General features: G+C 31.8%; 1 protein-coding gene across 1 annotated transcript in view; it reads right to left on the bottom strand.

The window, feature by feature from the left end:
- Positions 1 to 2,583: 2,583 nt before the first annotated feature.
- Positions 2,584 to 12,740, bottom strand: part of LOC132923673 (neuroligin-4, X-linked-like) — a 302,330-nt gene continuing 292,173 nt past the window's right edge. The window contains exons 11-12 of the mRNA XM_060987600.1: positions 11,907 to 12,504; positions 2,584 to 6,712 (exon numbers count right to left, since the gene is read on the bottom strand). Of these exons, the coding sequence (XP_060843583.1) occupies positions 6,105 to 6,712; positions 11,907 to 12,504 (1,206 nt within the window). The 3' untranslated portion in view covers positions 2,584 to 6,104. The remainder of the gene's footprint in view (positions 6,713 to 11,906; positions 12,505 to 12,740) is intronic.

The raw sequence follows: 12,740 nt of genomic DNA, 5'->3' as shown, positions 1-12,740 counted from the left end.
TTAAAATTGTAATCTAGTTATAAGAAGAATGTCATTCAATATAGAAAACGATAATTTAGATAATATTAGAATGTCTTAAGTTTTTGGAATTTATATTTTAAAAAATAAAATAATATATCAATAACTGTTTGATGAGAAATTTTTATACTACGGTCCACAAAAGCTTAATATTCAAATGCTAGTAAAAAAATAATTGTGCAAACATGATTAAAATTTTTTATAATCTTCGTAAGACAAATTTATACTTTGTGTTAAATTTTCAAACCAAGGTTTGAATTTAAAAATGTTATGAATTTTTAACTACAAAATAATTTGCAAATTGTTGTTTTTAAATGGATGTTGTACAGATTTAAACTTAGATATTTTAAATGCTTATAAAAAATAAAGGACTGTCCATTTTTGACACTTTCTATTTTCTGTAAGTACAACTTGCGTAGAACCTTTTATTTGATTTACAAAGCTATTTACTCACAAATAACAATTGAATCATATATATATATATATATCGTATATATGTTGAAAAAAAAATGTACCAATAAATAATAAAAATATAGCTTTAGGCTTTAGCCAATACATATTTCTATAATATTCCTGGTTATTTAAAGGATTGAAACAATTACATTTTTAAATATAAAGTCAGTGTTTATGAAATATTAAAATAATAGTATCATAAAAGTGTGATTAGATTTTTATGCCGGAGTAGATTTAGAAATTACTATAAATTTATGTGAAACTTTTTTATGGCAGTTTCGAAGAATTAAATTGTTCATATCGATAATAATTTCGATTTACCATTGATTATATTATGTACAATAATATTTAATAATAATAATAATAATATATTGTATAATATTATAATCAGTGGATCTATTCAACATTTTATATAGGTATATACACTAAAGGATATTGTTTGCGTTTGCTAAAGTCAAAAACAATGCATATTTGTTGCATATACATACGTAAATTATAATAAACATATTTATGTAAACATCTAAATGGTTATTTGTCATAATTCCAGATTAATTAAATATAGTTAGACGGTTAGTTATGAATTTATGATCAAGCCATACGTAACACTATTAATTGAAAGTTGAAACTAAATATGTATTATTATAAATTATAATATGTTATGGTATTTAAAATCTACATCAGTACATCACTATATTTTATGAAACAATTCAAGTTCAAATTCTTGGACACATTCAGTGTCATTTTATAATGTTTACTATCAGTTTCTTTTAAAACAGATATTATGATAGGAAAAACAAAATTTTTTTGGGGCTATTGGTTTTTTTTTTTAGATTATTTATTTTTAGATTCTGAACAGAGTGATGTTTCTTTGAATGAATGAATGACTACAAAATAAGTTGTGTACAGTTAAAATGCTTCATTTTTTAAAATAGAGTGGTTTTGGATATCAAATTGAATCTGATTTGTACTTAAGAGAAGTCGTACTTAATAATTCTCAGTATTTACATATTTTTATAATCGAAAAAACAAACAAAAGATTAAGGCAAAAGTGAATTTTTCTGCAAATCCAATTTTTATTAAAATCGATTTTATTTTTTTGATGAAGTATGAAAACGAATAACCGTATAGTTACTTGAAATGTTTACAAAATATTTATAATAGTATTGTTTTATATAAACGATAACATTTTAAAAATATTTCGACTATTTTTGAGCTATATGTGTTAAATAAAAATATTATCTATTTACAGGTCCTAATATAAATCTATTTTTGTTTTGTTTTATGGTATTTACACTTTACATAAAGATATTATTAAATGATATGTTATAAAGATTGATATAGTGTAGTATAAATATATATTATTATATAATTAATAATTAATAATATAATAAATGCAATATTATCGGAAAAAAATGTATCAACTTTCTATAATACTAAAAATAAAACAAATGATTTTAATAGCTATATCAGAAAAAAAATATAAGCTAGGTTTTTCGTATACAATGATTAAATGATATATCATTGAATTCTAATTTAACACATCTATAATAGTCACCCACTCTACACCTAATGTACATCAAGCGGTACCTGTTTACCTACATTTTTTATTTTAAACTTTTTATACTTCAATATAATACATAACAATAAGTGTTTTATATGTATTATAAAAATATTTACTATTAATAATAAAATGATAATATTATGTTAGACCGTCAAATATTTTTATATTAATCAGAAATATGTTCTTTAGTGTTTACATATAAACTATAAAGTACGTATATATATATATATAGGTAGGTATTGACGTATTGTTATTAAATGTTAATAATTTGCAGATACAATTTTAAAGTTTATATAATGATAAATATGAATGTGTTCAGAAATTATTTTGTTCCTGGAAATGTATATTTATTAATATAGGTATACATAACACACAAAATATTTTATTGGGATATTTTTATTTCAGTGGAATTTTTAAGTTATTTTTAGAAAATTCATTTGTTTGGTTTTGAAACAATATTTGATCGTTAGAAAAATTATAATAAACAGTGAGATAATATGCAATATTATCGTAAGTATTGGAGGAACCACATATTTATACTAATGTCAACGTCGAGTAATAATTCAGTTTATTAACAAAACACAATAATTTCGTTTCTTATTTCACAATGATCTTATTCGTTAAAATGCATTAATAAAAAATAATTTTTATACAAAAGAACTCGTATATCTGTACAATATTAATGAAAACAATAGACTAAAAATATAATCATGGACATTAATATCTAATAATTATTTTAATATAAATATATATATACCGCAATTAAACAATATGGTTGAACAACAACGGGATAATATTCAAAATAATAATAATAATAATAATCTTCGCTATTTGTTTAGGGTTCCACAAAAGGTTTATAACATATTCTGATCACCAGAGACTGTATACATTTTAAACTATTTTGTTGGTACGAACAATAGTAATATAATAATAACATAAACAGTGGCAAGTTATGCTGTAGGCACACGGAAATCATGCATGTTTAGAATATTGCATAAAATGTATTGTTTAATAATAATTGTATAATAATATACAAGATGAAATTTACTAAGTCTAAACGGCTACTAATTATATCAAATATTTTTTCGTGAGTGTTTTCTGTATTTGTTGAAAGTATTTCCTCGTCCTCGTGATTCCTTGTACATGGGTCTTGACAAATTATAATATAATATTATGTAATTAAGCTTATGTGAAATTTATATGTGGTATATATTTAATTTTTAACAAGTAAATAATATTATAATTTATATATATATATATATAAATAAATAAAAAATACATAAATATTTACACATATTAAATTTTTACTATTCAAATATGATAATATTATGTGGCAATATTAATGTATAGACGATTTGGCGAGCACACAACATTTTGTTTTGTCATATAATGATAGTTATAGGTAACTCTTATATGTAGGTACCCCATTACAACAAACGAATATGATAATAATGATATAATACACAATTAACAGTGATAATATTGATAATAATAATATGTTTGGGGTAGTTCCACGGTAGATCGGTGAGTTTAAATTTAATAATTTACGTAAATAGGTATCTAATTATTACATAATATATACCGAATTGTAATTGTTTTATTGAATATTATGATTTAACTATTTAATTGAATGCGTTACTTGCAAAGTGATTTACAGATACTCACGAGAAACAAAATAGAAAAATTGATCGATTATAAACGGTAGTGTTGACGGAGAGTGCACAGCATCATTATAATCATAAGACACAATTAAAAAAAAAAAAATGTATTATAGGTATTTTAAATTAATAATTCTATGAAATAAAACCGATGTGTTGCCGTACAGTTTGTTATAGTATACGACTGTTAAGTCCGTGTACTAATATGCGTTTATAAGAATACATGGTTAACATATTATTATTTATCTATTTGATCGTCTACTTGTAACGTAGCAGAAGAACTTTTAAAATTGTTGCGTGCAAAATCAAGGTTTAGATAACAATTTTTTGCTGGAATGGAAACGTTTTGAAAATTATCAAAAATGACATCGACAAATGGCATAATTTTCTCGGAAAGCTGGCAACCCGAAACTCATTGGTCTTCCGGCGGAACATCAATATCAATATTATAATATTATTAATATAATAATATCGTCATGCGTATTTATTTAATTTTTCGGTCACAATTGACTCCGATAGAGGACACTTGTCGGGAGTATATTATTAAAGTACAACATTAACCAAGACAAATTGGCAATATATATATATATATATCGTTTTTACATAGTGTATTTTTCTAATGCGTTCTATCGTCACAATATCAATATATTCACGTTTAATATTAATTAATCTTATAGTATCGAATAACATTATTTAATATTTAATCAATATATCTTATGGTTTTCGTGAGCAGTGTACAACTCGAGTGTAGGCGTATTCGTTTTCCAATGACATCGTTATTCCGACAACAAAATATTATTGTTGCGTGCAGTGTATACGTACAACGATACCGCATATATATTCAATAATTTCGTATCGTTTTTTCCAGTTAAAGAAAACTAAATTTGCATAGGTTTGGAACAAATCATATTTTGTTTTAAACTTTTACGATATGCATAATAATAAGATCCAAATAAAATAAGTTATTCGTTTGTTTTTGTCTCGCGTTGGTAAACTTTTAACTAAAAATAAATTCTGTACCCGGTTTGGATTCGCGGAGTTTCAGACATTATTTCAGCACGCAATTTTTGTCATTTATTCATTTTTTTTTCTTTCTGTTACCTCCAGCACGTTTTGTATCAAATTATTTAAACTATCCGTCATCGAATTGGATTTTAAAATATTGAAAGTGTATTCGGAATGAAAAAAATAAAATAACTGCTATCTATGCGTTCAACAACACGGATTTCCGACAACTGATGTTATATTTATAGACGATTTTGAATTTCTACACCCTTATTATGTATTTTTTTTTTCCACTAAATTATGCGAATTTTACGATTCCAACAATGATTACTGCTTTCGCGAAATTTACGAGTCACGGACAATTTTACGATAAGACGTTTTTCCCGTTGATGAATTGCGAAGAAATACGTTACGTGTCACGATAAGTTAAACATTAATTTTGACCGCTCGTGCGAGACTCTCGAGGACGTTTATCTGTCGTCTACTGTGCGCAATATTTTCAGCAGGTTACCGCTTAAGCGTAATCTATTTATTTACTTTTGGTAGGTGCAATAATATTGTTATATTATACCTTTTGGTGGTACCGTATCGTCGTCGGGTTGCCGGAAAATCAAATATTGTCATTGGAAAACGAGGATTTCGTCAAAACGCATTAATGCGAAACGTGTAAGACAACAGTTATAAATAATAATAATAATAATAATAATAACATAATAATTTCAACAATTGTTTTTTTTTTTGGTAACTAGAATTATTATTAACGACCAACGGAATAACAATAATTATTATAATAATAATGATAATAATAATAATAACGCTAACAACATTTCACGTGAACAAACCCCAATCAGTAGTGACCGTTAAAAATATCGATTACAAACGATAATGATAATAATAATAATTATTATTATTATTATTATTATAATTGCAATGTTAGTAAAATACAAGTTCGTCGACGAGGATGTTGGCGGGGTGATGGGTGAACGGTGGTGAGTGACGGGAAGGGCGGTGGTTTCACGGAGAGGATCCGACGAGGAATAACCGAGGAAACATTTAATTTTTATCTTAAAGACATTCAAAAATAACATCGTTATCGTTATCAATCAATATACAATACGTAATTATACATAAATAATATAATAATAATAATATGTACAGAGACGCGTCTCTCTCTAGTGCGCGTCGTCTCGTGCGCGCGCGTTCGCACGGAATTGCATCGCGTCCAACGTTAAGTAATGTCATAAGTAGAACAAGTCACCGCCGCCGCCGCCGCCGCCACTACCGCCATCGCCGTCGACATCGCCGCCGGCGCCGGACGACTCGCGGAGTTGGTCGCATATCCTGGTCAGGTCGTTGGCCAGCCGGTCGATTTCCGTGTCGGACGACCGGCGGTGGCCGCGGTTCGACTGTCACACGTGCAGTTCCTCGACGGCCGCCGTCTTGGCGCACGAATCCGCGGCCACGTCCACGGCCAGGTTGGACGAGGACGCGTGCGGGTGGTGCTGCGACGGCGACGGCGAGGTCCCGGCGCCACCGGCCACCGGACCGGAACACGTGCACGCCGGCAGCGCGGACGAGGCGGCCGCGTGCCTCCTGATGGTGCCGTGGATGTGCTGCTGGTGGTGGTGGCCGCCGACGTGGTGGTGGTGGTGGTGATCGGGCCGCGGGCACTTCGGCGGCGGCGGTGGCCGGGGCAGCGTGGACGACGTCCCGATGCCCACGATGCTGCCGCCCGGGTGATAGCACTGGGCCGCGACGTCGGCGAATTCGGCGGGCGGCGGTTGCGCCCCGGCCCCCCTGGACACGCCGGTCCCGGCCGCGGGTCCGCACACGCCGCCCGGGTCGGTAGGGGGCTGCGAAGCGTTCGGAGAGGACACGGCGGTCACCGTAACCGGAGGTTTCTTCAGTATGGAGTGCGGTTGTTGGTGCGGTTGTTGGTGCTGCTGCTGCTGCTGCTGCTGGTGCTGCTGCAGGTGTTGCGTGACCGGCCGCGTCATTTGCAACAACTCGGTGGCTCCTAAAACAAGAATTGACGTTAATAGGGGAAAAAACCTTTGGCGCCCAGTTAGGTAGGAGAGTATTACTTATGTCTTTACATAAAGATCGATTTATATTTTTTACACCCCAAAAAGATAATTAATTGATCCCTGTGCCGATGTGTTTTTAACAAAAACTTAATGATTTTTTTTTGACAGATTACAATGACTTAATACCTGTTTTGACCGTCTCGTGCCAAAGAAGTTATCGTGACATGGCCAAAGTACTGTAATTTTAGTTTTAGTTATGCTGTTTTCATCGGTACGGAGTGCGATGGATAACGAATATTATCATCATGTCGGTCACGAAATCGAATGTAAATATCAGTTTTACACATATGTTACTTTTAAATCATCGTGTTTTATTCATTGGAAAAAAAAATTACAATTGTCGTTTGTCACAAACTAAATTTTCTGATTCGATTTCACGCTTTGTCTCGGTCAGTCCAAAGTCCAAATCGATTTAGTTTATTTAATAATTCTGTGTATCTGTCAATTGCTATTTACAGAACAAGTTTCAAACGAACGATTTCGTTATGTTGAATGCCAAATGCAAAACACTCGTTTCGAAGTAGATTGTTTTACTGGATACTATTTACGGTATTATACTACTACTCTTTAGCACACAAATAATATTATTTTTTATCACCACAATACCCCCGATAGCGCCGATGAATACGAATTTCTAACAAAGGGAAAATAAAACGTACGTGAAAATACTAACCTTGGATATTTTAAATCCGTCGGACAACGGTTTTATTTGGATAAAAAATATCCAAAAATAATAATTCAATAATCTTAGCTCGGTATTTTATCGATTGCGATCGTATTATGTGTACAACTTTTTTGGATCTGATAATAATTTAATGAAGTTAAATGAATCCAACTCAGAAATGCCGTAGAACGTTATATAACATGTAATATATGTTTATACCTACTGCTCAATGACTACTATGCTGTTACAATACGACAATAACATCATTTTATATTCATTTATTTCAAAACGATAATTTTGTATTGCGATTGTGAAAAAAAATATTATTGTTCTAATAACGTTTTTAAGCAAAGAAGGTTACGTTGATTTTGTACTTAATTTAAATTCGAAATGGTCAATTCGTATTTCAGATAAACACGTTTTAAAAGTATTCTTACTGTGCGTTGAAAAATGGACATAACTATCGTTTTGGCAAAACGCGGACGGATGAAAGTATATTATAATAATAATCATTCGCCATAGGTCGATTAGCCAATATAAAGTGACGTACGGTGATCACGTAATCGTGTCACTGATCGCGGGCGAATAGTAATCGTACTCTGTGATCGTTCGAGTGGCTATGCGAAGTGTTTGCGGAAAATCGAATTATAATCGTCGGCGGCAAAATAGTCGCGTCCCGGCTAATCCATAGTAGGTTACAGGTGTAAATCGTGTACACGTGTACACAAGCTTTCCGGGGGATTGGGCAAGTGCAGTGTCGATCGATAGATGACGAAAATCCGTAAGGATGCATACTATGTCATAGGTGGTACGTTTTGCAATTTTTTATTGCGCGCTCCGAGGTCGATCGATCGAGTCCGATGTGTGTGGTGTAATAGCGCAGAATAAAAAAAAAACTAAAAATCTGATTGTGGCCCCGAAATAAAAGCGTAATCGTACACGCGTAATAGTGTGTTGTGAACATCGCGATGCGGGGCGAGTTCTGCGCTCGACTTCGGCGTTGTTGCTCACTTTCATTTTACCTATATAATATTAATATACCGACGAAAGTTACTAAACTATAAATCTCGAAGAAAGTTCTTTTTTTATTTCAAATATATTTTTAGTAGCTTCTACCTAACTCGACTAATTTATTATCTCGTATATATAAAACAGAAAACATTGCAGTGTGCTGTTAACTGTATACGTCATACAGAGCGCGCACTAAACAAAATATATATACGTAATAAAAAGAATGAGAAATTTTTCTTCGTGAAATGAAATTTTTGTTCATATTATTATTTGTTTCGCGTACCTATAAGAAACCAGCACATTGTAATATTGTTGTTATGGTGCCCGGGTTACAAATGTTAATAAATTAGTACACACGTCATAGGTTATACCTGCAAAGTATTATTATTGTTATAAAATATTCCGTGTTGAAGAAAAACAAAATTAGCTTGTTAATTATTGTAAAAGAAATTGTCGTATGATACCTTAATTTATTGTTTTTGCGGAAACTGGAAATCGTCGTGTATAAATTATAAAAAGAGCTCGAGTCATTGCAGATAATACATTATATTGTGTATTCTTTGAAATTAATTTTTAAATTATTTAAATTTTTTGCTTTCAACCGTGTACTGTTTGCTTTTTATTTATCATCTGTTGGTTATGGCGGATAGTTGGCAAAATATATTATTACTTTTAAATTTTAATTAAATAAAAAAAACAAAGTTTTACGGAATTCCTCGTAAATTTATTAACATTTCATTTAAATAAAATATAATATACCTTTTTATCATTCTTTGACTAATCTTTGAAAAAATGTGTTTTTCTGATAATTTACATTTTTAGATTGAGTCTAACTTGGAATAAACGAAACATAATATAGAATTCAGTATAAACTATAAACGAATTTGGTACCATTTCCACACGCCTAGATAGGGTCGGGTAGATATATTGTATTATTTTTAAAATTTGTCCACTGCGAAAAGTTAGCTGCTATTTTAAATCAGAATATCAGCTATATATATATATACTCGTAATTGAGATAATGTTTGAATTCTTTTTTTCTTCTAAAAATTATGGATATTATATTTTAATATGAAGTAGTAACCTATATTGAATATAAGTACACCCACTATGTGTTTGTGTCGTTTAGATATATTTAAATGGATTACAGAAAAATCAATAACGTACTTGACGTCGAGAATCTAAATTTTTAACGGATGTACATATAAATTTACTTATAATGAAGTTAAAATGATTACATTAGTAGAAGTTGTGGCAATAAGTATTCATTTTTAATTAGGTAAGACGGTAAAGCGGTTCGTATTTTAGTTATATGGTTCAAATGTCAAAGATAATAAATGTAAAAACTAATATAAATCTGATCAATAATTGCACTTAATTTCTAGACGAATTTTTAAAACATACAATCTGTAAATGACTGTTACAATTTATTGTAGCATGTGTGCAAGAAAAAAAAAGAATATATTATATGACACGGCAGTCATACATGAAAAAATCATTAGCAAACTTATAACCCAATAATCATTAATCATTATTTTTGGTGTTATATTATGTTTGTTTTATTGTATTTTTTGATAATATGTTTTGCTATATAGTACCTACCTAGAATCGTAAAACTCTGTACCTAAACACTTTTTTTAAATCGTAATAAAATTGTGCGCACTTATTAAAAACTTTTATTATCAACTACTTTCACGTTTTAGTTCCAAATATCTCTATTTTGTCTTCCCTTAAAGAAGTCATAAAAGTAACGTTCACTTTATCTATTGTTCAAAAAAAAAAAAAGAAAAAGAAAAAAAGAAACCCATTATGTTTTTATTTCTCTTTTATTATAAGCTTTAGGTTCTAACCGTTGTCTAGTTTTTAATGTTTTTTTTATTTATTGTTATCATCATTATTATTTTTTGGAAGTGTTCCAATTGGGTTATCAATTGACAGGAGCATTATTATGATTTATTGTATTTAGTTTTCCTGCATAGAGTTGTATAATATTTATATCCTTCGAAGTATAACAAATAATAATGTATCGACATAACGATATTATGTTAAATGCACAATTATTACGGCCGTATAATATATTATATTTCAAAAGACCTATTAGTGCAAAAGTTTTAGTTTGTCCATTACACATTAAAACTAAGAGAGTCGTTCACTTTATGGACACTGTGAATGTAAGCAATTTATCCCTAGACCCTCTTCTATGTTACTATAGTGCTTAAAAACGATGATATTATACGTATATCATACTCATGGCGAGTTATTGTATTTCGACTGACGTTTTTTTTTTGCTCTTTAAATTGTCACAACGACTTTAACGAGACGTTCGTTTTACAACCGTTACATTTATATTTTTTCATAGTACGTTTTGGTACACCTTCGGTTATTTTTTTTTTTTGTTGGTAAAATGTCTACGGTTTCAAACGTCCGTTCCGCTACATCGACATAATAATAATTATACAAGAACGATTCGCCGGGTTGATGTATCATTCTTATCGTTTTCGTCACTCTGGCGAGCGTCGGGTCTAGACAACTGTATAGGGGGGGGGTAGGATAGCTTGGGCATTGCGCATCTAGAATTCTAAGAACGTAAGGTTTAATACGCTATAATAAAAAAAGTTAATGTACGCGCATGAAATGATGTTCAGTGGAGAGAAAAACAACGGTCTGGGTCAAGAGTGTTTTATTAGACAAAACGGGTAGAAAGACATAACGACAGAGGAGGCCGGAAAATGAGAAGAATAAAAAGAGTAGCGTCATAATAATATTTAAATGTGCGATAGTATAAACAACTGCAGTGGCAGTATATAAGACGTACTCGTAACGCGTTAGTAATTCGTTTTTGAAATTATATAAAAAAAATTCGTATCTATAGTCTGTTGATATTTTATTTATAGATAAAAAATAATGTTTATCAATACGAATGTCGTCGTATTGGAACTCTGTGGTTAAATGTCTTATTAGTTATTGTCTTATTGTGTATTGATTTTATATTGTTGTGGAGCTTATTGCGATTTAGTGCGCGCAAGTGTGTGCAAGTTTTTTTTAAATCTATACATTCTAATAGTGTATTGCAAATTTCACGTTCAGTTTTTTTTTTAAATTTAAATATATCAATACATGTTTTTTCATTTTCACAATATAGAATAGCTGAGATATAAGGTGTCGTTTGAATTTAAAGTTTTTTGACCGAAATTGTATTTTTGGAATTCCCTTGTCTACTATCTCATCATGAAACAAATCTCATTCCAGTAAATTGGATTCAATTGTCGCAAATATTTGTTTTTTTATTTTAAAATAGAACTTCAATTTTGAATACGCGCGAAAATGAGAATTTTTTAAGACTTTTTTTCATTTTTACCGTGTTAAATATAAAGCTTATTAAATTACACCACTCGCACATTATAATATATTTATGGTTTGACAATAATAACAATAAAGGCGGCGTTTACCTCCCGTGGAACACAAATTAGTCATCGGGCCTCCGTTCTCGGGACGCTTTTTGATCTTCCTGATCCGGTCGTCCTGCTGTTGCTGCAAGTCCTCGGCGTCTCCTGCGGCGCCGGAAGTCCGCCGGCTGCCGGTGCTGCTGCCCCGCCTTCCACCCCAACCAGCTGACTTGTTGCAGTAGATCACGGCGAATATCATTATGTTGAGGAACAACAGCGAACAGCCAATGCCTATGGCCACGGCCAGGGCCAGCGGAAACGTCTGATACGCTCCGCCACCACCGCCGCCGCCCAAGTCGTCCTGGCCGTCACCTGACGACAACCGACCATCGCCATCGTCTTTGTCACCACTTGGCCCGTTTTTGAGCTGTCGGCCTCCGCTACCGCCACCGACTTCGTCATTATCGCCATCCCCGCGATCCGATGACGAGGAAGACGCCACCACGACTGGTGGAGGTTGTAACACGTTCGTCCCGTTGGTCGTCCCGCCATCGGAAGTGGTCTTGTTGCCGACTGTGGTCTGTTGCATTATGGCTGGTGGCTGACCTGAACCCCGGTAGTACATGTCCGGTGCCGGTCTGTTGGTAGTCCTTTCCGAACCCTGCAACCGACGATAAACGACGATTATTATCATAATAATTATTATTTATTATTTTATTATATCCGAAGTCGAGTATACTCGACAATACAAAACAAACCATTTTCAAATAGATAGTCGAATTGTTCTTGCTAAAAAAAAAAGATTTTCGTTTTTAAATAACACATTATTATTGTCTGTTAAACGATTGACGTTTTAGAACATCAGCTAGTTAGATCTTCATAAGATCCTGGATTAAA

This window comes from Rhopalosiphum padi, chromosome 1 (genome assembly GCF_020882245.1).
Source record: "Rhopalosiphum padi isolate XX-2018 chromosome 1, ASM2088224v1, whole genome shotgun sequence".
NCBI classification, from domain to species: Eukaryota; Metazoa; Arthropoda; class Insecta; order Hemiptera; family Aphididae; genus Rhopalosiphum; species Rhopalosiphum padi.
This window is presented reverse-complemented; position numbering and strand designations above follow the sequence as displayed.